At 40.7% G+C, this 27,923-nt stretch overlaps 1 protein-coding gene across 2 annotated transcripts in view; it reads right to left on the bottom strand.

Moving 5' to 3' along the window:
- The window catches only part of OTUD7A (OTU deubiquitinase 7A), a 52,113-nt gene that overhangs the window by 15,110 nt on the left and 9,080 nt on the right, over positions 1–27,923 (bottom strand). For both annotated transcript variants that reach the window (XM_059858160.1, XM_059858161.1), the window contains 7 exons: positions 19,087–19,269; positions 16,999–17,217; positions 11,794–11,895; positions 10,285–10,412; positions 9,421–9,533; positions 3,918–4,045; positions 2,230–2,379 (listed from right to left, as the gene is read on the bottom strand). In XM_059858160.1, the coding sequence (XP_059714143.1) occupies positions 2,230–2,379; positions 3,918–4,045; positions 9,421–9,533; positions 10,285–10,412; positions 11,794–11,895; positions 16,999–17,217; positions 19,087–19,269 (1,023 nt within the window). The remainder of the gene's footprint in view (positions 1–2,229; positions 2,380–3,917; positions 4,046–9,420; positions 9,534–10,284; positions 10,413–11,793; positions 11,896–16,998; positions 17,218–19,086; positions 19,270–27,923) is intronic.

The following is a 27,923-nucleotide window of genomic DNA, read 5'->3' as shown; positions in this document are numbered from 1 at the left end:
AAATACTTAGTGATACTCCATTTTATTGAAAGACAAAGTTTAGTAAAAAACAAAGCTTAGAGCTGATTGTCTGTAGCATGTCAATGTTGTCTTAACTCCTGTACACATTCTAAATGTCAGAAATGTGTTCACTGAGTTGAGTGCTGATTGTACCCCCATTCTAAGGTATAGTCTGAGGCTGGCAGGAAGCACTGCTGTTTTCATGGAAAACAAATCTGCTCAAGTGAGGGACTTTGAAAATTCTGTCTTCACTGCAAGAGCTTTTCTCTCTCAGGGAATTTTGTTTGATAGTTGGGGTTCAATGTGAGATTTCCCCAGGTTCCTGACAGAAAAGTATTTTTTGGTCACAGCTGCAAGCAGAGTCCATCCCATTCATTTCTAAAGCAAACCCCACAGACTGCAGCACCTCCCTGGCACCCAGCAGGGTCTGCAGCTTTGGTTGGTGTTGGCCCCACTTGGCTGTGGCTCTCTAGCTGGAGCTGCACTTCTCCAAGCACAGCCCACCAGCCCTAATTCCAACAGATGGGAAAAGTGACAAGCAACAGCCCCTGGCTGGTCCATGGCAGTGTGACACACACAGTAGGGGCTCTGCTGCCATTCCCTAGCTGGGTGTGCTGCCTTCTGTGCTGTGAAGGAAGTCACAGCACTTCCAGCTTTCATCCTCATGCCTCAAGTGCCTCTATTCATCTAAAAAGAACAACACTTTAACTCTTTCTGAACATGCCAGTACAATAAAATGCTGACACAGAAACTGCCATGGTGCTGTTCAAGACCACTGCCACACCTCTCACAAGTGTTACTTGGACTGAGCACAGCAGCATGGAAAGCTCCAATGCCAAGGGAGCAATCTCAGGGACAGCTGAGACCTAGTCTGTTTTCCATAATCAAAGACCCAAAAGACCTGCATCAGTAGAGCCTGCATTAATATAAAAATATTTACCCATTTTTAACCAGACACTGGACCTCAAAACAAGAGGGCCCCATGTGACCATCAGAATGCCAGGGGCTGTGTGCTGTGTGCAATAACAAGTGTCAAAATGTGTCTTAAATCCTCTCCAGACAAGGGGATATTAGCATGTTTTCTCTTTATATCTATTTATAGTAGTATTTTAAATGTTCTGATACAGGACTCTATGCCAAAGCAGAACTTCAAGCATTCACATCAGTATTTATGTGACCACACATACTTCTCAAATGCAGACATAACTGTCTCCTCCACTAGAGAGCCCAGCAGCTGCTTAAATGTGAGTGTATGTGCCTGCAGCAGTTCAGACACCTCCAGATGCTGCCCCTGACACTTGGTGACAGCATAAATACTACAAGTTATGAATGGCCTGGCTCTCCAGGATGATATTTTTAAGAAGGTGCAGCTCCAAGCTGCATTCTGATAGCTCAAATGTGGCCCATGTGCCAAGGCCCCTGTGCCATTGCTGCTGACACTTGACAACTGGGGCTCTCCCTTGCCATGTGCCAAAGCCAGAGCTGCTCTCTGGACAAGGAGCAAGCCCCAGGCACTGCTGGAGCATCCCTGTGCCCATTTCCCTCCCGTCACAGCACATGGAGGACAACAGCAATGCTGTGGTTGCTGCTGGACTGCTGCAGTCTCCAACAGCAACTGGCTTGGCAGCTACAGCATTCCCTTCATCCCAAAATAAATGCCAAATGCTCTCTGCTGCTCTACACAACTAAAGCCTGTTCATTCAAGGCCCTGAAGTAAGAGAGGTACAATCAGGTCACACAAAACAAACCTCACTTTGATTCACCAACCCTTGTAATTAACCTGGATGAGCTTGTACATGATAGTCAGCATTTAATGTTTCTAATGCTGTGCTGGATATCTGGCAGGGGTTTCCCTCCCAGCACCTTTCCTGTGGGAGTACAGGTATAGGAAGATCCTACAGAAAAGCAGTTGCTAACTGCAACTGCAAGAAGGACATTTAATGTTAGGGTAACATTACTGCTCTGGTAAGACCTGAGGTCCTGAAGGCAGAGAGATGTGCCTGAGATAAGTGAGGCTCCTGTCTGCTGATATTATTCCAATAGTTTGAAAGGAAGAAATGGATTGTGCTATTGTCTTGTGATTAAGCCACTCAGATTCCTAAACATGCAGCAATAAAATTTAATGAGTATTGTTTCCTTTCTGACAGATAAATACATCTACAGGTAAAAGAAAGTACTGTGTGCACTGTATTCAATATATATGCCAGTTTTGCTGTGTTTAAAGCCTACCTTGCTCTCTCTGTTGGTCTTTTTGTTCCATGGAGACAAGAGCAGAGAAATGGGCCTGATCATAGGCCAGCACAAGAGGTGAGCAATGGCATCTGTTTGGCAGAACTTCAAGTGGCAAATAAATTCCTCCAAAAGGTATTGGTGCAAATGCTGCAGAGAAAAAGGAGATTTTTACAACTATATGAAAGAACAGACGAGTTGTATAAACAACTGTGCTGCAGTATCATCAGAGCTCCAGGAGAGCAGCTTGAAGTGGGGCAATCAATGCAGAAAACAGTCACAACAACAGGTACAATTTCATTACAAAATGTCAGGAAATACACAAAGAACCATAAGGAAGATCTTCCACTCTTACATAATTTTTCTTGCTCTAATTGTTTATTGGTAAAGGTATTATGGTCTTATAGCAAAATCTTGGTGACTCTCATGCATGTAAGCAGAGCTGTACTTTACTGTAATGCTTCTAGGCAGAATTATTTTCTAATAATCATCAGTAAATACACTGTCAGGTCTTTTGGTAACATACTCTGCTTGTGCCTTCCATTAAGAGATTCCCATAAGAAACATTACAAACACTTTTATAGTCCACACACTGTATATATCTGAATGTACATACACATGTATAGATGATAAAGTTAAGGAAGGATGCAAAAAAATCCTACAAGTAGAATTTTAATGGAATGTTCCATCTGGAGGGGCAAAATTTTCCTCTGAAAGATTCTACACTTGTTTATACATATAATTATGGGAAACAGCAAGTTTGGGCAGGAAAACTCTCTCACTGTTTTTGCTTCTAACCAAATATTTTTTCCTTTTGCTACAAAAATATGAGACTTTATTGCTGAAATATTTGCAAGATGAGTTCCCCTCATGAATCCCTCATTCTGGCTGTGACCAATGACTGCACTGTCTTTCAGGAGTGTTTCTCAATAACCTACAGAATAATCTACAACCATTACTTGTAGTTCATGATTTGCAATGGAAACTGAAATTTATGCAGTATTTTCCTGTGCAAGTAAATTTCTGTAAACTCCATCACCTGCTTAACATCCTCTTTCAATCAGCCAAACATCCCCCTTTAATTAACACCCTATCCAGAATTAGAATTCTGTTAGTTCATGGTAGAAAGGGAGCTGAATTTAATGCTCTGAGTCCTGCTCTCACAGGGTCGAGCTGGCTCCACATATGGATTCAACATTTCTGTGCTCACACATGCAAACTGAATAAAACATTCTGGAAACTTTTGAATGAGAAGCTGCAAAGGAGTCATTAAAAACAAAAATCCAAGATACACACATTTAAAATTCAATTTTTCAAAGTCAGATTAGATTGACTTCTGCAGAGTTTTAAGGGGCACCTAAATAGCATGGCAAAATTAGAGCTTTGTTCACTTAGACCAGTCAGAAATGTATTGTGTTCTGTAATTTGATGGTTATTTAAGTTAATAGGGAATATCTAGGATAAAGAGGTTTTCAGCAAGGGTTGTATAATTATCCTGTATTTTTTTACTTTTATCTAATAGAAATGGATTGAGTATCCTTCTGTGTTTTCCTTTTTTTTTTTCCTTTCAGAAAAAGGCAGCAGCTCCGCCATGAACCCTGGTGTGTTACAGCTGGCTCTTTTGCTGGTATCAGTTTACAATTGATTCAAGTTACAGAGGTGCATGGATCTCTAATTAAAGCTCTTACCTTCTCCCCCTGAGTCTCGTAACATTGTGTCTGCTACTACAACAATCGGTCTTCTCAAGATATGGGCTAAGACAAAAACATGGAATTCTTCCAAGCTCTCATACACTGGATCTTCTGCATTGTCCACCCTGGAAGACACAGCATTGAGACTTTATGAACCAGCTTGAACCAACCATGGGACTTTGCTGGATTAACACACCCCAGCAACTATTTCTTCTTCACTGTCCCTTACATCCCCATTCCTCTGAAACCCATATTTCAATCATTGAAGTAGGTAAAAATAAATGGAAAGGAAAATGCACTTTTGTAAATAAAATAATAGCAGCATTAAAAAAAAAATAAAATCCAGCTAGTATCGCTATGCTTTAGATCAGCTCCACAATCTTCCAGGAGATGGAACTGCCCAGCTCCTTTAGAAGCCAACCTAGAAAGTCCATTTTCTACCAAACAGGTCATTCTTTTACCTGGACTGCAAGAACAAATCTGTTGAAGTCCCCACTTCTCTAGCTGACCATTTCCAAGCCCTTCTATGACAACACAAACAATAAATTTTTGGTTTCAGTTATCCCCTTTCTGTTTTCCCAGTTTTATGTCATTAATGTCAGTACCACATTTCAAAGCTTTGCCTCTGCCTGGAAAACAAAAACAAACTAGATAGAAGAAGACTGAAAAATGGGAGGGTTGTGGGAAGCAGACAAAAGTGAAGATGATAATTCACTGCTGAGTGCAACTTAACAATATAAAACACCCAGAGCCCAGCTTTTGTGAGCCCTGACAAATGAAGATGGGCAAGGTGACACAGGCACACTCTTAGATGGAGGCAGCTCCTGTCCTCCTCCTGCCAGCTGTGCAGGGAACCTCCAGAACTGACTGCTGTTCATTTGCTGTGCATGAGAAGAACAGGAACAGAGCAGAAGTGCCTGGACACTGCCCCAGATTTTGTGGGACAAACACAGCAACCTCTCAGAGGTCTCACAGCATCAGCCCCTCCCATCACTTTAAAATCTTTCATCCCAGCCTAGGAGCAGAGCAGGGTGGAAATGATCCTGGTGCAGGACATTCACTGGTCAAGCAGTGAGACTCCTCTCCTTCCCTGGATCCCTCCTCCTGCTACCCACACTCATCAGGAAATTTTTCCTGATGTTCAAACCAAATTCCCCACTTTGCAATTTCTTCCCCTGTTCATTACTGAACTCTTCTCCACAGTGACTGCAACAGCTTTTCAGCATTTGCAGTCCATTCTGTCACCTCAGAGTAATCTGTCAGCCAAAAGCAACTCAGGAGAATCATGTTATTGGCAAGACAATATGCCAGAAAGATTTCCAGCTATCTTCTCACATTAGTATTTCCAGCCTATCAGTACTAATTTTTTCCCTCAAATCCTCTAATTATTCCTCATCTCCTAGTTAATGAGGTTTCTAGAAGTGAAAGGCATATTCCAGATACAGCTGTTATCAGAGGGATCTCTATCCCTTTGATCAGCTGATGCCATGCCTGACTGCACAAACTCCAAAATTCCACTGGGCTTTTTTCCTCTTCAGTATCACATCCCCAAGTTGCTTGATTCACTGTCTCTGATCATAGTCACACATTTCAAACCCTTCTCTGCTATTACACATTCCACTGCTCACTGCCACAGGATTAGAGTGGCTGAGGTCATAAGGGAGCTCTAGGGAACCCAAATTCAGCCCCTGCTCCATCAGAGCCACCCAAAGCCCTGGACTGTGTCCAGACAGCCTTGGGTAGCTCCAAGGAGAGAGAGTGCACAGCCTCTCTGGGTAACCTCTTCAATGCTCCATTTTCTACTATCACTGCCAGTAATTCATGTGGCCTGCTTTACATTATTTCAGTGCCACTTGCTGAGGATTCAGTATGAATTTTCCTAAAGATTAATGAGAATGAAAAATCATCATTAACAAGTATCCATAGCAACCTGCCACATCCTTTGATCCAGTGATCATTCCACTTTTTTTCAGAGATCTTTTATGTACACTGGCTGCATGACCATGAAAATTGTGGACAGAATAATTTTCTCAATAAAACACAGAACCAAAGAAAATTTAAGAAACTGAAATTAATTCCTCTGTTCAGGTAAAGCTAACTTTAAATAATGAAATCCACTTATATAAGAGTATGCAAATCTGCATTGCAGAATCCTGCTCAACCAGAGCACTCTAAATAAATTATCTGTATTCTAAGAGCAAATTACTAATAAAAAGAAAAACAAATAAAAATCTCAGTCTGACCTACAGGACCACTGGTACCTCCAGTCCAAACACAGCAGACACGGTCTCAGCACCCCAAAGAGATTCCCTCTCTTATGGAAAATCCAATTTGTACTGCAGCCAGAAATGGAAGAAAGCCTCTTTCAAAAAGCTGGAAGGGAAAAGTCACCTACCCTGCTGTTCTACTGGCTGGCTGCTGCTCTCTCACCTGTAAATTCTGAGCAAGATCTGTTCTCATGTCCTTGGGTTCCCTTCTAACAGCTCCCTATGGTAATACCACTTTCCTTCCCCACACACAGCTCCAGATTTTCAGTCCAACAAACTCTAACAGCTGTTCTGAGTTTAGGACTCATTTTGGGATTCACACAGAGCAAGAGACCAATGGCCTCAGACAGCTGAGATACACTGAAATAACATGACAGGGATAAAGTTCTTCAGCCTGGTGATTTGCCAGAAGCAGGAGATCAGAATGATATCTGAGTTCAGGGCTCAGTTTGCCTCCATTCCATTTCTGACACCTTTCTTTTCCTGCTTAACAATCCCCAAATGGAAACCAGCACAAACCACAGCTGCAGCTGTAGGTGTAGGAACCTCTCCTTTGATTTCCTTACAGTGTTTGTCAGCAATGGGCTTCAATTCAAACACAGGAAATTGCACAGTAGTGGAACATTCTCTTTCATTCTTCAAGGGAAAAAAGGTATATTGAACTGACTAAAGGAAAAGAAACAGAGAATGTGAATGCTTTGGCTTCCATATTTGAACCACCACGGCAATTTGGCTGTGCTTGGCTTCAGTACTTTATGTGAAGTGAAAATAGGCCAGATAAAAAGAGGTATTGGCCTTCAGAAACGACAGCTAATAATCAATAAATATGTTATAATGAACCATTTCTATCTGCACCCTATAATTGCTGCATATACTGAACAGTTTAAAAGAAATAGCACTCCTGTAACAGACACCAGATCAAATAAAAATCATTTTAGGGCAATGTCTTGTTAAATGGTCTAAACTACATTTTGTACAAGGTGAGGGTCTTGCATGGCTGCAGGAGTTGTGTATGAAGAGCTGTTTGTTGAAGCACTCTGAATACCAAGCCAAGTCCAAAACCTCAGAGAACACTTGCATTTGAGAGGTACTTCCTGTTTAAATGTTCTGGGTTTCTGCCTCAAACTCAATTCCAATGATATACAGGAAGACTACAGCAGTATTCCCTCCCTTCTTCCCCATTTTAAGTCCCTTGAACTTCTTAATAAGATAATGCCAACAGCACAGACACGGCTGGGAGGTGACAATAAGTACAAATACCATCCACTTCCAGGGTCTGTATGAGCTCAAACCACAACAGCACCTGGGTTTTCAACAGTGAATAACAACAGTGATATTCACTCTCACATGAGAACAGGCTCTGACTGACAATTGCACAGTGAAGGAAGGGGTTGGAATTTTCTTTTGAGCAGGATGGCAACTGTTAGGTTCTTAACAAAAAACAGGGTACCAGACAGTTTCCTTTTTCAATGCAGTTCCTTCAATTTAGTGCCCCTGCTTTTGCTTGTAAATGGAGATAAATGAAGCAATTATGTTAATCTACAATTCATTTTTTTACATTTACAGGAAGATGTGCAAATCTGTTTCAAAACAAGAATATGCTTCATAAGTTTGCTCTGCTTTGCATGCTGGAAACAAGAACTTAAGAACCAGGTTTTTCTGTATTTCCTTTTTCTCTTCTTCCAAGTCCCAGCCTCAGAATGAGAGTATCTCAAAGGAGAAATCTTTAGAAATTTAGCAACAATTGCTGATCTCCTTTACAAGTAGCTCAGTCTGAAAAATAACTAAAAGAAGTTTGCAGGTGAATGCAGCACAATTCCAGCCTTAGGTTTGTCACCGAAGTCTTTTGAAGCAAATACAACTTCTGATGCTTTAGCTAATTCTGACACCAAAGGAAAACGTCTCATCTACAGTTCAAAGACTGATGTGCAAGCTTGCTTAATATAGCAACTAACTAGAGGACATAATATACCCCATCTCAAAAACACTATTTTGATATTCCTTTTCCTTGTCAGGGGCCCTACTTTGAACATGGGCTCATTAAACTGAAACGATATTTCATTCTGCCACATTCATTCTTTCTTTGGAATGAATGTAAAGAGAAGTATACATTCAAATCTTTAACAAGATAAGGATATCTCATCCTTCACTATTTCAAAGGAAAAATTAACTGTTGGCTATTTGTATTATCTTTTTTTCAATCAAAATAAAGTGCAAACCATGATGAGAAGGTTATTTATGTACTACCTATACTGCCCCTGTAGGCACCTGGGAACTGAAGGCTGACTGCCTGGCAAAGATAACATTCGAGGGCATCTCTGACTAGAAGGTACTGAAAATACAGGGTACATGGAACATACAGAATGAAATGGAACAAGTCAGAGAAAACTGGGGCTGAATGCCCAGATTTCATAGGAATATGAACTGAACTGCATTAGGAAACTGAAACATATCAACAGGAAAATATCTACAAATATAAGAAACAAGCTAGAGATTAAAATGATAATAAATCATCTTTTTTCACTTCAGAATAGAAGAAAAGGAGACACACTGTGGCTGACAATTTTCTAAGCAAAGTCCTCCTGAATTCCTAGAATTACCTATCCTTAACATCACAAGATTAAAGGGAAAATATTCTTTCAGAATCCAAAGAATATTTTCTGCAAACTTTGTTCTCTCATTGTGGGGGTATGCCTTATTTTGTCAATTTATTTATCACTGCACGTTATTTTCTCCAGGGGAAACAGTAGGTAGAGAAAATTATGCACTGAGCAAATACTAAATATTTTTAGTGATATACACTAGACACCAAAACTAAGGCTTCTGCATTCTGAAGGCTGGTCAATAATCCTGTCCTTAGGGGATAACTGCACTGAAAGCAAGGGATGGTTTATAACAGTGGCTATTTAAAGCAGATTCTATAGGTGGGTCAGGGGTATTTATGTTGTAGATACTGTTTCATTCCAAATCTTTTCAGAAATATATTCCTGAAAAAAAGCTAAATGATACTGCCAACATGCTTGTTCCACAAGAAAACAATTAGGATTTATTACATGCAGGCTTTTGGATACAACGTAACCTCAAATAATGGGATATTTACAAAATTCTGCCGTGCCAAAACAGTACAAGAGCTGCAAAGGCAGTGTGGTGGTGCTATGAACGCCTTCCCTCAGTCGAGCTGTGCTGTTTTCCCACTGAGAGCCAGCCTGGGCTGTGTCACAGAGTGCACTTACCCCCCGCCGGTGCCCCCGTTCTTGCTGAAGTGCGTGCGCGGCTCGCTCGACGCCAGCTTGAGCAGCTCGTTCCACTCGCGCTCCCACTCCTCCTCCGTGTATACCAAACCTGACTATGGGGCAGAGGGAAATGCTGTCACTGCTCTGCTGACACACAGGGCAGGCTGAGCCCTGTACCAGTGTTTACAACTCACCTGAGTTTCACACATGACTCAGTTCAGTATCTTGGGCCATTAATAGTTCAACATTTCTACTCAGATGAAAGAATATTAATTTATTAAAAAGATCTAAAAAACCAGCTGTAGAGTTAGCACATTCACTTGTTTGCCCTCAGGATTACTTCTGAAACAGGCTTTTCTAGCCACTGCTTAAGCACAGACATCTTCAGGAAATAGTAACATGCTGAAAGTACAGCTTTTACTCAAAAATCAAATCAAATTTAAAGATTATTTTAGTTAGAACACGGCCACTCAATATTTGGCCACAGCTCCAAAAATCCTAATTCAAGATTCTGGAAAATCTTTCCTAAATGGGGTTCTCTCTCTTTTGTGGATTTCATCCACTCATTTTTAATAGCTTAAATAATAAATAATAAACTTTTGATAGCTAAATTACACATTTATTTTTCTACATGTTCCAAATGCACCTTAGACCTTTTAGGCACAAAACTCTGCATAGTTATACCCACAAAGCTACAAACACATCTGCATTCTGGTATGAAAATTTCAAATACAAGTGTATCTTTCCCCAAACAAAATGGCAGTACAAAGAATTTGATAGCAATTAAAACTTTCACAGCAAACTTCAGAAGAATTCTTGTAACCCTAAATGATATTAACAAGGCTGTCTTTGGGCCATACAGACCTCCTTATTCTGCTGAGTCTGTTGCCATCTCCATCTTCTCTTCAGTGCTTCCCTTTCAGCTCCACTCCTCATCATAGTATAGAGAGCTTTGCGTAACACAAGGTCCCGGTCGTGAAATCCCCACATCCCTAAGGCAGCACAAGATGAAATCCAGTTTCAAAGAAGCTACAGTGAACTAGAAATAGCTAATACATAATTGAAGATTCTCCCTAGAAAATAATCCACCCACTATTTTTAAGATTTCCAAAAGAAAGAGTTATTGCAAATAAGCTAATGAGCAACAAGAGTTCTAACACATTTTAAACTTTGATTAGGAACAACCAGGGATAGGAGCTGGTTCAGTGTTCGCTTGCAGGCAACTCCAGCTTTGCTGCAAGCCATGGAATATTCAGTGCTCAGGTTGGTTTTAGCTGCAGTTGCCAGCAGGCACAAGGATGTTAATGAGCACTGCTGGCACCCCTCAGAATCACAGACGGTGCCGGCCCCCAAAAGGCTTCGGCTCTTACACAGCAGGAAATTTCCTCTGGCTCCAAAATGAAGAGAAAAGCATTCAAGATGATAGAAGGTACAAAAATACCACCAGCCACAGGCTCTCAAGTTCATTTTAAGATAATGAAACATCTTTATATGGCTGGGAATAGTAACCTACACCAAAAGAAAGAGTTGTCTCCAGTCCTGTGCCTACAACCAGCCACTACATTGTTTCAGTCACTACATTGTCAGGTGCTGGGTTCAGGTCAAAATACTACAAACATTTGCAGTAATTAACATGCAAAATTAAGGAGATAAAGATAAAAGAACACTTGGAAACAGCAAAAACTCTTTTCTTACTGCATCTTTCAACAAGAGGAGTCTCTTCAAAATACTAAAATTCCCAGTGTTCTTAAACAGTCACTCTTTGGAGTACTTTTGGTGGAAGATTGTAGCAGGTTAGGATGTAGAAAGCACATCAAAAACCTTCAGCTTCACAGCTTTCTACTGATTTGCAGAAAGGCTTAAAAAGTCTTGTAAAAACAATTAATTTATCAATTGCAAATTATCTTAATTCACTCTAAATGCTCAAACACTACAAGGAACTAACAGAGATCGACACTGCATTCTTGAGACAGCAGAGAACTGTTGGAAAAAAAAAATCAAGAAAATGAATGAATTTCCTTGCACAAAAAGAGGACAACCCTGCAGAAGAGCTCCTGGAATTTGCCTGTTCCAGACCTCTTAGGCTGGGAACACAAAAAATATAAGGAAAATACAGATCACTGGAGTTTGTGATACATGGGTTTGGATACTGTTCCAGTTATATTTTTACATCCCGAGAAACCTTTTCCTTTCCTGCTTTAGGTATGCTTGAGGTAAACAACACTACAGTGAAATGTGAAAGACATATTGCTCCAGAATCACACTTCTAATGCAAACCTTTCCATCTCATGTGTTTCTGGGCTTTGGCTGGAGCTAGAGGAGTTTTTCTGCTAGATTTCTGGCAGAAGGTTTCCTGCCCAGACTGCCCCTTACCTAGAGAGGCAGCATGCAGGAGGCAGTTTCCATCGCCCGTGGTGGCCAGGGGCAGCAGGCGCTTGCAGCTGGTGCACACTGTGGACCACCAATTGAGGCGTCCTGGAAGGGAAACAGCAGTTACAGGGGGAGAGGAACCTGGAACAGGAGCAGTGCTCTGTGCAGGTAAACACAGAGCAGCAGGGGTAACCATCAACACCCTCCTCACCACATAAGCTTAAATGTAATGTTAGAAGTCAAAACTGAGAAGATTAGAAATGAGGCAGATAAACTATTCTCTACATAGATCTAGAAAAGAAAAGAGCACCTTATTAATTAATTTGCTTCTTCCAGTCTCATATGCTGCATCCAGTGATGGATTTCCAAGGAGTTTATTGCCTCAATACCATTATGAGCCTTGCTGTCAGTTCCCAAACATAATCGACACTGATCTCCCACATGCACATGACAGATTACCTTAAGGTAATGAAGGAATTTTTCTTTTGTCTACAGACAAAAGCAATATGTATGTGGTAATCAAGACATGTTACTATAAAGGTAAGTTTATTGAGTAAATTATTTCAATCAGATGGATTGTTTCAACAGCTGATTCTCCTCTCATTTCCCATAGTGTAAATCATTATTACATCTACTAAAACCAACAGCTGCACTACCAGAGAATTGAAATGACACCAAAGCACAGCCCGAGGTGCAGTATAGAATGGGGCTTTTCTTTTTAGGGAATACATACAGAATCACTTATCCACCATTGCTGTGGGAAGCATGTTTTACAGATTATAAACCAGAGATGGGCTCTGGAAAAGCCTGGCAAAAGGACACCTATTCATTGAAGAAATAAGTCATGAAGACTATCACTGCCTAAGCCCACACTAAAAGTGGGTAATTCCTGGCACACAGGCTGCCATGTGGTAGCAAACTGGAGTGTTAAGTCTTGGTTAAAAGGTCATGGGAGCACTTCTAATAGAAAGAAAGCAAATGGGGGTAATTGTGTAGCATCTCTGGGGATGAGGAAGAGCAGATGATTAACAGGGATGAGTAGGGCTGGTACATTTCTCAAGACTTGGCAGGTCTGTGGGTAATGCACATGTGAATAATTGAATGAATAATGCAACAGGCAGACTTCTCCCCCAGCTTCTTGACTGGGAAGCTGGGAAGAAATAGCATCTATATATTTGTACAGGCAGTCTTTCACTTAAGGTTAAACCCCAAAACAGGAGGAAGTCCAAAAAACGAATCAATGCCTCTCCATTAATAAGTTCTCATTACAAAATTATAGTGCAGTTTATTTGTAACTACAGGTAATATACATTAGGGGGAAAATAGTGTAGCAATATTTAGTATGTATCCCAGTTATTTCTTCTGGCTACCTAGAACAATGAAATTACATTGCAATTAGTCCAAATGTGTTAAGAGTACCACACTATAAAGATGCATAGCAGATCAATAAGCACATCTGGTAATCCTCAAATGATTTTAGCAGTGGGTTTGTAAATGCACTACACCTCAGACTAGGCTTATTGAGTTCTAAATTAAATATGCAATAAGGAAACTTAATTTAAAGCACTATTAGACAGACTTTGGAAAGAACAAGATAATTTTTAGCAACTCCTGCATCTGTGAAATAACAACTTGCCACCTGTTTTTAGCAGAATGTTTTGGTGGGATCATATTCAGCAATAAGTTACACCAAGGTGCTGTGTAAAGCCTAGTTAGAATATCTAAAAACAGACAGACCTTAGGTAGGACTTGAGGAAATAATGAGTGGCATTGCTTTGCAGATTAACTAACATCTATTGGTAAGAAATGCCAAAGTCTGGTGTTTATCAATCTTTTGAGTAACAGGAAGTTTCTATAAAAGTGATCTTCTGTCAAGTGCATCCTGCAAAAAGCGTTTGGGGCTTGGTTAATATCACAAAACTTATGGCTGACTGAAAAACAGCAGGTATGGGTTTATTATTGGATTACAACAAACAAGTGGTGTACTGTCATTTTTCAAATGTAGTGGTTATAGTGGGTCCCTTTAGGAGAAAAAACAGGAAAATTAAGCTTAGATGAAAACTGAGATCAAACATTTCCACAGTTTTGGTGGACTGGTCTGGGGGACACAAAGCCCCAGACCAGTAAACAGTAATATTACAGCATATTAACTGTTTACTTTGGCTGTAGTTTCTTAGAAAACATAAACATGAGCACAGAAAAAAAAGTGTAGGGAAACAGCTCTTGGACTTTCATACTTGTACCATTTGTATTGAATTATACTTCACCACTGCCATAGAATTGGTTTTTCTTTCAGTTAAAAACACTGTGTTAGTCCAGCTACTCCTCTGCCTGCACTGTTTTTTGAAACACACTACTTCAGTACAGCAGAAGTTTTCCTAACATCTCTTTTTGTGTCAACCCACACATTAACAACACACAGGGGAGCATGTGTCTATAATGAAAATCAACTTGCTGCAGCAAAATATTAAGAATTATAAAATTGCTTTCACCCAGACTTCATTTAATATCATCAGTACCTCGAACCATCCTCTGCTGACGAACCACAGCAATTCCTGCCAGAGCTCCCAGAGATCAGCCTGTTACTCAGGAACTGACCTCACTCCAATTCTGGCAATAATCAACAGCTGAGTTTACAAGACGGACAAAACCTCAAAATGTTTTTATGAATGGGATGCATTCTATCCTTTCAGAGGAATACTTGGAAAACAATCATATTAAGGAGTAAACAATACACTGCAGCAGTGGGGAGTAAGTAAATCACATTGCCTTTGTCTGGGCCTTTCCTTTATCATCCCACACAGCACTTGGCAGTAAATTGGGAATTTTCTTCTGAGTTTCCATACTCAGATAGGATGCAACCAGGACATGCTGTCACATATAGATGTCAAGCTAGCAAGAGTTTAAGAATATAAAAAAAAAGAACATAAAAACCTTACAGGCTTTTACAGACACCCGGCTCATATGGCCACTTCAAAACCAACGTGTGATGCTGTTAGTGGCAATTCTGCTCTCCAAATCCAGGTTTTGGGAGTAGTAAACTGTTAGTTCCTAGCAAATTTCCTCTTCCTTTGCCTAATCAGCTTCTTTTCTATTTCTTTTCTCTTGAAATTCACGGTACTACACCCAAGCACACACCCCTCTTCCTTTAACAACATCCCCAACCTCAGCTACAAAAGCTACTGTCCTTCATGAGTTGGTTTGAAATATATTTTAGACTCTTTGCAGGGAATGCACCTCATCTTTCAGGGCTTTTTTATGTCATTGACCAAACCATAATCAAACTGTTGGTAAGAGACAATAAAATGTCCAATACTATGTGGCTTTCCTATTAATTCATTATCTTCATTTTGTACAACAAATAAAATAAAATAGGCAGGAAACTGTATATATTTACATCTAAAACAAAGATAAAAGGTTAGTTTCTATGAAGTCTTACATGATTTTCTTAAGCAAACTATTTGATCAGTTTAACTTACTTGAAATACACAAGTGTTTCCCAGGAAGCTCCAGGTTATTTGAATGAAATGCTCACAAAGTAAACTAAGTCTATGCAGGCTATGGTTTGGGGGACACAAAGCCTCCAAGGACACCAGTGATCAAAACCCTGAGGATTTCAAATGGTCAAATCCTCTCCTTTGCAGGGTGCAAGAGGCTCTGGGGATGAAGGCACTTTTCCAATGTGTGCAAAGTTACTGCCCTAATCAATGTGAAGAAAAGAATACATGATTTATTTTAATTTTCAGACAGGTTTGAGAGAGGAATGCAAGCAGCAAATTTGGTAGTTTCTACAGCCATTTCAAGTTCAAAGCCAGCCAGCTCTGTATGGATTAGAGAATGTCAGCTCTAAATTCACATATTCTCTGATTTTAAGGTCAGAAAGCCTCTGTGATCCTCTAGTTCATACTAGACTCTAAAGGCTGTAATTGCACTGAAGCAGGTAGGTCAGCAATGGTGCTGTACCAAGGGATCTTCTGCTATCCCTATGGAATTTGGAGAGCTGCCAGAGGAAGAAGCATCCCACTTTTCCCTGTCCTCCTTGGGTTAGCTAGTTCTTAGAGCAACTGGATATATTTTCTTCATAGGTGACTTGCAGTTTTCACGCTTCAGAGTCACCTGGTAGCATTCTTACCTTACCTTATTTTACACTGCTATTTCTCCCAGAAAAAGGCCTAAAGGCCTTCTGAACACTGCTTGGGGTTCTTTTGGTTGTTCATAGGTTTTGTTTCTATTTCCTTAAGCATGTACTGTTTGAGGCTATTATCTAAGTACGTCTGGCTTTGCAATTACCAAAGCCAAAAAAGAGCACATGACAACACCTCCGAAGTACTCAGTGGGACACCAGATTAGCAGAGCTCCTGCCTTAAACCAGAGCTGCACTTGATCAGTTTGGGCTCACACAGGGCACCAGGGCTGGAGAATGAGTCTCAGATCAATCCAGTGTTACACAAGCCAGTGGAGCAATCCACACACAAAAAAAGCAACTGCCTGTTCCATATTCCACAAACAACCATGAAATCTGATTTTACAACTCCTTTATATCACCAGCGTTGGGCATTTCACTATACAGATGTGTTCATTTCATGGTTCATTAGCACTCCTGCTGTTTCATAAGGCACCAATACTAATTTTAAATAGATTTCTCCAAATCCTTCAAAATTGGCTTAAAACTTCAAACTACTAATAGATGTGAATTAACATTAATTTTAAATATCTACACTTTTTTCCCCCGTGGCAATGCTGAAGTATCCCTTTAAAGTTATGTAGTTTCTCATTACAAAAAATAATAAATAAATAAAATACATATCTAAAAACTATTTTTCAAGCTGCAACAGAACTTGAAGATGTTTCCTTTCACAGTCACTGCAATGTAATTTCCTGATAAGAACTGGAAGTACCAACTCCCTCTGACCATCCAGACTCATGTCCCCACCAGTCCCTTCCTTCCTCTCTCAATTTCTTTGTTTTATTAACGAAATTTGACCATTTTTTCTATAATATTTTAAAAGAAACAGAGGATTGGGACATGACCCACTTGGCAAAGAACACAGTAGTTGCATTTACTCTCTGGCTTTTATTTCCCAGGCAGGACGTGCAAGCTCCGGACATGAAGCAGGATTAGAAATGCCAACCCAAGCACTGGATTGGTCACCTACTGACACCCACGGTGTCACCCAGCTGCTGACAGGCACCTGAGGCGTCACCCACCTGCTTGCTCCAATGCCACCATGGTGGCCTGCTCAATTAAGTCTCTCTCGATGAAGCTCCTGAAGTCCTCGCTGTACACGCTCAGGTCTGGCAGCTGGAATGTGTAGATGGGCATCTCCAAAGGGAACTGCTCATTGCTGCAGTCATTGGCTACATGGGAGCGAGCAAGGGACACTATGGCTGAGCTGGCGTGGGAAATCCCTCTGGAAAGACGCTTTTCTGTGGAGAACCAAGGAGCAGTTACAGCCTGTACCACTGCCTAGAAGGCCAGCAATGCACTCTCAGTTCACTAGGAATTTGTTCCACCTCTTGTTTGCTATCTTTTTCAGGTTATTTCCCTACTGTGAAAGATTGCTTGTTCCTATTGCAGGGCCTTTTGGCAAGACAGAGGAACTTGACTCTTCTTCTAGCAAAAAAGAAGCAGCAGTAAGAGTAACAAAATATGAAAGATAAATATTCCTATAAAATTTTTCTGTGCTCTATCTTAAGTTTTCAAGGATTCATTGGAAGAAAAATTTTTTGACAGACAGATGATTATCAGTTAATGTTTTGAACTCCTAATTAAAAACTTGAACATAACTTATCAATAATAGCGTTTTTAAGACATCACAAACTGACTAATGGTTATTTAAAATTAACTTTCTTGCAGTTTGTGAACTTTTATTTCTCTAATGGATCAAAGTCTTTCTAATTCTAAGAGTTAAACTGCACTCCCTAAATTCTCCTAAATGGAGGGAGAGGGGAGAAGGTTTGATTTTGCATTTGTTTCTTCTCCCTGTACATCTCAGCTAAATCCCCTGACAAGGGGCACTGAAGTGCATGGCAGCACCTCCATGTGACATCCCCTCGCTGCCACTCCATCACCCCTGCCAGCACAGCCCAGCCCTCCCCTGCTGGCTGGCTGCTTTCTCCACTCCATGGTGCAAACCAAGGTGCTCCTTTCCCTTCTCTGCTCCTCCCTCAACAACCCTAGGTTCACCTGTCAGTCAGAGGTGGCTCTCTGGTCAAGAGATCCTCACTGAGTTGGCAGCCAAATTCCTGTCAGTCCATGTGGTCAAAGCCAGACACACCTCACACTACCTACTGCACCCACTAGACATCAGATGGACATTTCAGTGCAAACTGTATCCCAAAGAGGCTAAAGGGTTTTATCAACTGTGCTGGTCTTCCTCCCTTTATTTTTATCCAGTGCTTTAAGGAGACTTAAGAAGCACCACTGTTCCTTTTCTTCTGATGGAAGTCAGCAATTTTTAAAAAGCTTTACTGAAACTCCTAAGAACTGATGCTATTTCCTGTTTAATAGGAGGGAAGAGCCAGCAGGAGAAGGGAAGCCCTTCTGTTCCTTTTAATGGCTGCACAGAAAGCCATCACCAGGCTACTGCTATTACCTGCCTACATGACAAGCTGTCAGACCCCTGCAGATTTATTTTGGTGCAAACTACAGCTTCTTGAGAAATTCACAGAAAAAAATTGCAACCCAACAGTCAGAGAGAGGGAGAGATCTGAAATAAAACCCGTAAGAGGTCTGCAAACAAAAAAGCAAATTCTAATGCTTATCATCTTGTACTGAAAATTAACTGTTAGAGATAGCTGACTAATTTTTCTTAAGGTTTCAATTTCTATTCAGCCGGGGATAGGAGGCAGTTTCTGTGGAATCATAAAAGAATGACATTTTAAAGCTGAAAGTTATTCATTGTCTGCATTCACCCTATTCACACACTGTGAGTAAGAATGCAAAGAGTGAAATACAGATTTTTAAACCTTTTTGTTTGTTTGTTCCAATAAGCATAGAAAACCATATACAAGAGTGGTCTGTGACACCCCCTAATTAACTCCTTTCATGAGTACCACAGGACTGCTTAGGGACAACATATTTTACTTTAATCACCCATTAAAAAAACCAACTTGCAGAACTGAGGCAGAGCTCACAATCACCAAAACATGAAAAACAGGGTCTAGCAGCAGCTCTGAGCCCCGTGACAGTGACACAGCTCACACGCTGCTGGCACATGGCCTCCCACTCTCTGCAGCCAAGCACACAGGTTGGAGACCCACGTGTCCCCTGACACCCCACAGAGGAGCTCTTACCTTGGGCGATGTCATCCTGCCTTTGCAGGCAGGGCCTCTCAGCCTTGGTCACCTGGGGAGGCTGCTCTGGCTCCTGCTGCTTGTAAAACCTGCCCTCGTTGAACACCTGGGGCAGGTTGGCCGTGTGCACCTGCCGCAGCTGCTCATAGTCATTCAAAGCTGCTGTCAGGTCCCAGTTCTTGCCTGCAAAACAGCACAGGAACCCTCAGCTCACCTCTGCCTGGGGTGCAGCTACCCCACCACCCTCCTGGGACTCCCCCAGCCTGTGGCATCCCAACACAGCAGCACTGAGGGAAGAAGTGTCAAAGCCAGCTACCATTGACTAAAAGGCACCATCCACTGCTCTCCTCTCATCCATAAACCCAAAATCTATGACATTTATCACAGGAGGTGATCAAGGACAGGACTTCCCTTGCTCAGATTCCAATCAAATGGCTTCAGAAAATAGCAATTTAGGATGAACTCTAAATCCCACTGAGAGGGAGCAATAATTTGTAATTGTGTGGTTGTATTAATAATAAATAATAATTAGGAGTAATGACGGAAAGACAAGAGTGATAGTGTCATAGCCCAAAAGAGTGAGAAACTTTCTTATCTTTCATTTGCAGAGCAGTTAAAATGCAAACACAAACTCTTTATCTCATACATGAGACAGAACTCGCTCTCTTAGAGACTTTTAAAGCCTTTTAGAAAGCAGGTAATAAAGGACAGAGTTCTGCAACAAAACCTGCAGCGACAGACTCAGCCAGTGAGGCTCCATGTCTGTGGGAGCTGCTCGTGGAACCTGTCACCACAGAATTCTCTAAAGGATTTGCTTCAACCTTCCACTTCAGTATATTGCTCTGACCAATAACCACAGAATGCAGCCAACATCCAGAGATGCACAAGTCTGTTTAGTACAGGTGGTGAAACAGGACTTGGCATTCTCAAAAAAACCATGAAAAACACGTTGAGATGTCCTCCTGCTATTTTCAAAATAATCCTGCTAAATTAAGATACAGAGATGTCTACCATTCTCCAAGTACATGTTTCTAATTGTAAAATTAAAAATATTAAATAACAAGCAAGAGAGACCCTACAAGTTACATGAGACTTTCAGAGTATTCCACAAGCACTTTTCTGGGCAATTCAAAAGTAACCTGATTCTGACTAATACATGATTTATTACACCATAGAAGGTTGTCATTTTATGTACTTTGAGAAGCTACATTACCTGAGTAGCAGTTAAAGATAACTTACTTGCTTACATCAAGGAGATAAGCTAAATATAGTACAAAGCAGTTTTAAACAGACAGGAAAAAAAGCCTTTTACTGTTACAGTCATATCTGTGAAGAACAAAATCCTAACCAAAGAAGGAAAAAAAAATAGCACCAACAGCTGGTACCTACAGGGCTGAGCTAAACTACTTCAGGTTTTGAAGTACTAAAAAAATTCTGAAAGGAGAATAGGTATCACTGAGCAAAAATGTTATCTAGCTCCTGAGCAGACTATAATATAAACCACCATGTGAGCCACACGGAATTGTTCTGTAATGCTGCAATTCCCTGTTAGAAAGTCTGTAGGACAAAATGTAAATTCAGTGAAAATTGTAAGAGATACTGGAACAAGAACTTCAGCAATTGCCAGCATTTGTTCCCTAAAAAGCCCACGTAGAGTGAATGGTTGTAATCCAGTCAGGGCTCTGCTCTAACTTTACACACATCCCAACCAAGTTACACAACCCAAACAGAACCATGAGTGCATTCCCAAAATCAATCAGTGTTTGGAGTAAGAACTGCTTTTCTTTGGTTCTGGTTTTAAGAGGCACTTTACACACATTTTTAAATTCTTCTTCTCAACCATAAAAAAATAAAGTAAACTTAACATTTAAAAAAAAGTGAAGGTGACAATAAATGTAATTCTAGGAAATGTAGCTTTAAACAAAACATTATTATTGTAGTATTGGCAATGCTACAAACCCAGGGCTAAGGGACCCCCAGGAACATCCTGGATTCATTCAGTACAACAGATCCCTGAGCACCAGACCTGTAGCAGTGGAACACAAACAGCATTTCTCAGGGCATTCCCTGCAGTTCCCCTGCTCAAGATTTTTTCATGTTTAAATTCTGAAGCTAACAAAAATCCCAGTGCATGTGCTGTAAGTGGCTGCTGTGTGACAGGGCTTTGATGTATGTAAGAGGAAAGCAGAAAATCAGCAGACTCACAGAAATCCCGCTGGCCTCAGTTTTAAGCCAAATGCAATCATCTTATATAAAAGCTCTGTCATAAAAATTACATTGAGCCTTCAGAAAGCAGGCTCACAGCACGCTGCATTTAAAACTGGATTGCACAGTGGCTCTTGAGTTACGTTCCATGGTACATTGTAGCAACTCAACTTCTAATACAGACTTGAAACCTTACAAAAATTACAATTTCTATACCTAACACAGAAATATTTGATTTTCAAATCTCTTCATATCCCTGGAGTTCTCCCCATCTCCTGAACAGAAGCACCAATTCAGCACCAAAGCCCTAAACTTCAGAAAACCAATACAAGAAGTTATTATTGGACTGACTTTCCCTAAATTTGCTGGAGCCTCCAGGCATTGAAATGCAAGAAAAACATTCAACCAAATTAAAGAACATATTCAGCACCTTTCCATCTCCATGAAAGAGTGGCTTTGAAAATTAGCCACCCTCACTGACCAGCATAAGTGTTCCCAGCTACCCTCTCCACCGAAAAGATGGAAGGTTCCCCCTTTGCCACTCTCCATTTGGTTTACACTTTCACAAGTAAATATAAATGACAAATCTCTTGTTTTCCCCACTGCCCATAAAAAAAAGAAGAGAATTCATCAGTTTGGGAGAATTAGCAAAGAAAAATCCTAAATGAAAGTGAAGAAAACTGAAGACAGCAAAGACAAATAGAGAAAAGAAAGAGAACAAAACTAAGGATTTTATGAAAGACTCTGAGAAGAAATACAAATAGGTACAAAAATTTAATGCAGTGCAAAATAAACGCTAAAAATTTAACAAATCTAATAATAAATGTGATGTCATTCGTACCACAGGAATAGACTGCAGAAACAAGGGGCAGGCTGGGAGCCAATCAGGAAAATTATTAAATTCAGAAATGTCCAAAGTAGATGATCTGAACAAGGATTTCTATCTGTGTTAAGTGGGTGACAAAGTTTCAGCTGCAAGGTATTGAGGAAATTAGTGGGGCTTGTGGTTGTGGAGATCAACAGAACTAACACTGCCTGGCTCTCCTCCTTTAAACACTGCATACTAAAAGCTTTTGAATTTCTAAAACTGTATCTTATTACATCACAAACCAAGTTTTGAGAGACAAAACCCCCCTGAGTTATGCTGGGTTGGAAATGACAAAAAGAAATTCATATAATATGGAAAACAAACACATCCTCCCACCCAAAACCTACAGCGCAGGTCCCTCCTTCCAGTCTTGCCCCTTGTCCAACAAGTGGCATTGGCCCCCTAGTTTGAGGCAGACTGCACAGAGTTCCTCTGGTCCCTAGAGAAGGGAAAGAGGGAGCCTTCTCTTAAGTTGGTTTGCATGTGTCCCCCATGTTCTTCTCTGACATCTCCCAGACCCTGCTTCTCGCACAACTCCCTTCTCTGTCACATCTCTCCTTTTCTTTGCCATCTCCTGCACAGGCACCCAAAACAAAGGACCAGTCTTTCCTACCCACACAGAGGTTATGCCTGAAGGACAAGTAACAGGCAATTCATTTATTTTTCATAATTTCATCAATTAATTTGAGTCAAGTGAAAGCTTTTGTTACAATTTGACAGACAAAACCAACACAAGACTATTTTTTTCGATTGTCTCCTGTTTTCATTTCACTGTTACTTATCTGATGCACCTCATTCACTGTTTCTTTGTTTATATGACATATTATTGTATTTTAAAAGGCATTTCAGAGGCATAACATTATTTCAGTGCACACAATCACATTAGATAAGCCACTGGCAGCTCTGGATCAGTTACAATTTGATTGCTCCAAACCAGCACCAACACAGCAGGTTTGCAGGAAAGGCTTCCAGTTTCAAATGGCCAGAGAACATCAGTCACCAAAACAGCTGGAGGAGCACAAAACTGGTTAGAAAACACAGGTAGTGAACTCATTATCAGGGTGCTGGAACCAAATCAACTCAGTGACTGAACAGAAAGAACACTCTCACTGAGCAATTGCTTCCTGAACAGCTACACATGCTACGTGAGTCAGCAGGTGTGCAATTTAGCAAACTCAAAGGTCTCTATTTTGAAACCAAGTCCTTCTTGTTTGAAGGAAAAACAGCAAAAGACACACGCAAAAAACCCCAAAAAACAAAAAACCAAACCAACCAACCAACCAACACAAACAAAAAACCCCAAAAGAAACAAAAAAAAAGTGCTGCTGAGTAAGGACGAGAAGATACACTGTGGCTGAAGGCTGGTACTGATGTGTTAGTGTCAGAGATAGCAGACACCTACATAAAAGGGAAATTCAAAAATAAACCCAGCTACACTGTGAAGTTTCTACCCTAAATAATGGTTCCTTGAATAACAACAGGAGGTATCATAAGCCTGAAGATAAACCAAAGATTTTAAATAACAATATATGGTCTAAGCAGCCACTTCCCTTTGAACTAGATTAGCAGAGGGTTAATGAACAAAGTGCTAAAGGACAGCACAAGCAGGATTTACCTTAGAAGCACTGATAAAAACAGACTCCAAGAATGGTTTAGGTTGGAAGGGACTCAAACATCATTTCATTTCAAGCCCCTGCCATGGGCAGGGACACCTTCTACTGTCCCAGGGCATTTCCAGCCCCATCCAACCTGGCCTTGGACTCTTCCAGGCATGAGGCAGCCACAGCTTGTCTGGACAATCTGTGCCAGGGCCTCCTCACCCTCACAGGGAAGAGTTTCTTCCCAATATCTAATCTAACCCTGGCCTCTTTAGTTTGAAGCCATTCCCTTGCGTTATCACTCGTGCTCCTGTCAAAAGCTCCTCTCCAGCTCTCTTGGAGCCCTTTCAGGTATTGGAAGGTGCTCCAAGGTCTTCCCAGAGCCTTCTCTTCCCCAACAGCCCAAGGGTATCATAGCAAAGGTGCTCCAGTCCTCTGAGCATCTTCATGGCCTCCTCTGGACATGTTCTGAGAGGTCCATTGGAGGAGCAAAGCTGGATGAAGCACTCCAGGTGGGGGTGTCACAAGGGCATTCTCCGGAGCTGTAACCCCAGAGCAACATGATATTATTTAGTCTTTGTTTTCTTTGCTTTGCACTGTTTTGGCTAAAACATTATAGCTTAGTGGGGTTGTAATAGTTAATAAATCTGTTGTCTTTCACTTCTTAAATAAGGTATAATGAAATCCAAGAGGATCTTATCATTAATTAGTAGGAAAAGCAAACATGCAACTATTACACAGTTCCCTCCCTCCCCTCCAAGCTTTCAAATATCCACCTACTCCAATATGTTAAAAGAACATTTGAAAGGTCACTGAAATTCCTGATTTAATGACAAATAAAATGCTGGAAAGGATGCAATTTGAGATGTGGAACTAGGAAAGATCTAAATAGCGGAAACCACAATGAAAGGCAACTTGCAGCAACAACATGTATAGACAGCACTTCAGCAGAGGAAATGTTCAAAGGGACAGGAAACACTGCCTGGAGAGAAACAGGACCAATGGGATACAGCCATTATGGGACAACATCAACTGAGAGGGCAACAAATTAACTTTCAGTTAGAGAAGAATCATCTGAGGAAGACACTGAGCATGAAGAAAGTACCCATAAAATGTACTGTAAGTGCAATTTGAAGGCAGCACAGAAACATCCCAGGCTAATGCAAAGAAGTCTGTTCTTACAAACCAACTCCTAATAAAGCAATCCTCAAGTTCAGTTTAAATGCAGGCACTGCTTCCTATTTGGCATGAAGTAGATTAGCAAATACTTAGAGGCAAAAGGTAGGAAGAACTTCAGATCAGCTTTTTTTCCTTCTGAAAAATTAATACACAAAAGTAGGATAAAATTAGACCATATGCTTTAAAGCAAGATTTAATTTTGGTCCATGTTCTCAAAGGACAATAATACAGCAAGGCCATTTTGTTAACACATGCATCGTTTTCTGCTAGAATGCAAAGTCACTCCAAACTGAACAGGCAGCTGGAAATAACAGTTTTGCTCCCTGTTTAATGAGACATTGGTAGCAGCTCAGCTTCCTCTTCCCATTGCCAAGCCTTCCACAAGAGAACTAAAAAAAGAACCATCTGAGGGAGAGGAGAATAAGAGACTATTTTTGGGGAGTTAGTTTTGTACACTCAATCACATGACAGCACTGTAAATGTCTCTCTCCCTCTCTATAAATTACATGCTTTTCTTTGAATTCTGCTTGTATGCATTGTTCTTTGAGGAGATGTCTCAGTACTGCAGTTCTGTCTTGTTCCACAGGGTCAGGCACCTTTCCTGCTCACATTTCATGACTGGAAAGCCAATGTCCCAGTTCCTGAGTTCATGTTCAGCTGTATATCCCTCAATTAAGTGCTGTTTGATGCTGGAAATAGACAGCAGTTATTTTTATATAATGATGAAATGCCACATCATTTATATAAATAAATGAAACCATTTATAGAAGTCAAAGGGCAAGTTTTCAGTTAAATATATTTATTTTTGAATCAGTTTGTATTATTATTATTTCACAAATCCTCCAGTAGCTGATGATTGCCTACACTGTTGGCATTTTAAAGTATTTCATCCTATGCCTTCCCCTCTGTTCCAGGGGTCACTGCCTGCACACCTGCTGCTCCCTGAAAACTGAGCTGCTTTCTCCTGATTTATCAGTGACCTCCAAGTTCATCCACACCTACAGCCCTGACACTGTGAACCACACAGTGGTTCACAGAACCACATTACAACTTGCTGTAAAGATTAAACTATTTTCTTAATGGTTTTCTTTCTGTCTTAGGCCACATTTTAAGTAGATTATACATAAACACAGCAGCATTACTGTTACTCTATGTGTGAGAGAATTGAGGTGCCAGCCCAGACTATCCAGGAAGGAAAGGCATGTGCCCTCCTTATTCCTGAACCTTCCTTATTGGGGAAACTGGAGCTCACAAAGCTGAAGAAAAATCAATTCTCTACCATGCAGAGCTCTCAGTTTATGCCTAAGAACATTCCCAAAGCTGAGTAAGCCAAAGGAGTTTCCCCAGTGATTAGAAGGTGCCCTGCACACACAGAGGTGACATCTGGAGAGTCCTGCAGCTGATTTCCTGTTTCCCTGTGACACGAGGCTGAGCCATTTCTGAATTCACTCCCGCCCAAAGCAGGGATACACATGGCTGCCAGCATAGGCTGTTTTACAAACTGGTTTGCTGAGATTGTTGTTTCTGTCACCTGGGTCACATTTATTGTCAAATTGCTTGGTCAGTACTAACCAGTCAGTTGAGGGGTTTTTTAAGGCTGTTTTTATAGAAATCAGCAAAGGCTGAGAATGAAAGGCTGAAAAGGCAGACCCAGGGAAGGTTCAAAAAACACAATTTCTACTTTTCATCACTCCACATACACAAGAATTCTTTCAGTTCTTGAGAGCACATAAACAACGTAAAAACCTTGGGAAGTGGCAAACAACAACTCAGAGATAGGAAATGAAACATGAAAGACTCAGTGAGTAATCATCCAAAAATGAAAGCAAAGCTAGAAAATAACATTTCTAAGTAACAAATGGTTTAGCATGTGTGTATAATCCACTAACACAGAACTGGTACAGCTAATGATACGTAATTGAAATTTAGGAATATTAATTTATAATTAATCTGAAATAGCTGTAGCAGCTTAATAAATATGGAAGTCCAATATTAGACTTTTATACCAGCCATGAAAATGTTATATAACTATTATTTTTTAAAATCTCTTTGCCTCTTCATTTCAAAAGTAGAATGGACACTTTCTGAAAGATTCATGTCAAGTACAACCAGCAGAATGTTTCCTGAGATAAAGAGACAAGCAGCTGTGCTCAATATAAAGCTCAGCAGAAGAAAACTGCAGGAATTTTACCAGCAGGACAGCAGGATAGGCAGAGTATAGAAACATCAAGTGAGCCAACATTCAGGACAGCTTCTGGCAATATAGAAAATCTATATGCAATGTATAGATTTTTAGCTATTTGCACAACAGTCAGTATGTGTTGCTGCTGGGATGAACAACATGTACTGCGCACAACTGTGCTGGGGATGTAGCAGGACATAACCAAAGCAAAACAATTAATATGTTAAAATGATTGGATAAGGAAGCAGAAATTGGTATCCTTGATTATCTACAGTATAGTGAAATTGAAGAAATTTCCCCCAGGGATGAACAAAACAAACAGCACTGGCTCTGAAAAGGTGGTGTTACTCCATAGAAGCACACTGGGAAAATCCAGTCTGAGCAAGTTATAAAAGTAGAATTTTTGAGTGGGTCAGAAAGAGCAAAGGGCCATGGGGTCACAGAAGGTCTGACCAAAACTTGCCATTTCACGGAAATTAGGGTCTACACAAGCCTTTTTTTGGCTCCAAGTTCACTGTGACCATAGTTTTTAGGGCTACGAACAACCAAACCTTGAAAATTTTGGGAACTATTTGTGCACACCTGGTTTTGAAGTTTGATTGTAACTATGGACATCACCATTCCAAGGCCAGGTACAAGGCATTGGCACCACAGGCGGGAGAGTTGCTCCTCTGAATATTGTTTATATTATTGTTAAGAAGCCACTCCACGAGTTCCAATGCTGTGAGGGTGGCAATCCCTGTTGTGCCTTTTTTAAACAAATGAAAAACCACTCCATCAATTACTGCCTCCCAGCACAAGATAT

Source organism: Haemorhous mexicanus, chromosome 13 (genome assembly GCF_027477595.1).
Source record: "Haemorhous mexicanus isolate bHaeMex1 chromosome 13, bHaeMex1.pri, whole genome shotgun sequence".
Classification (NCBI taxonomy): domain Eukaryota; kingdom Metazoa; phylum Chordata; class Aves; order Passeriformes; family Fringillidae; genus Haemorhous; species Haemorhous mexicanus.
Note: the sequence above shows the minus strand (reverse complement) of the source record. Positions and strands in the feature narration are given on the sequence as shown.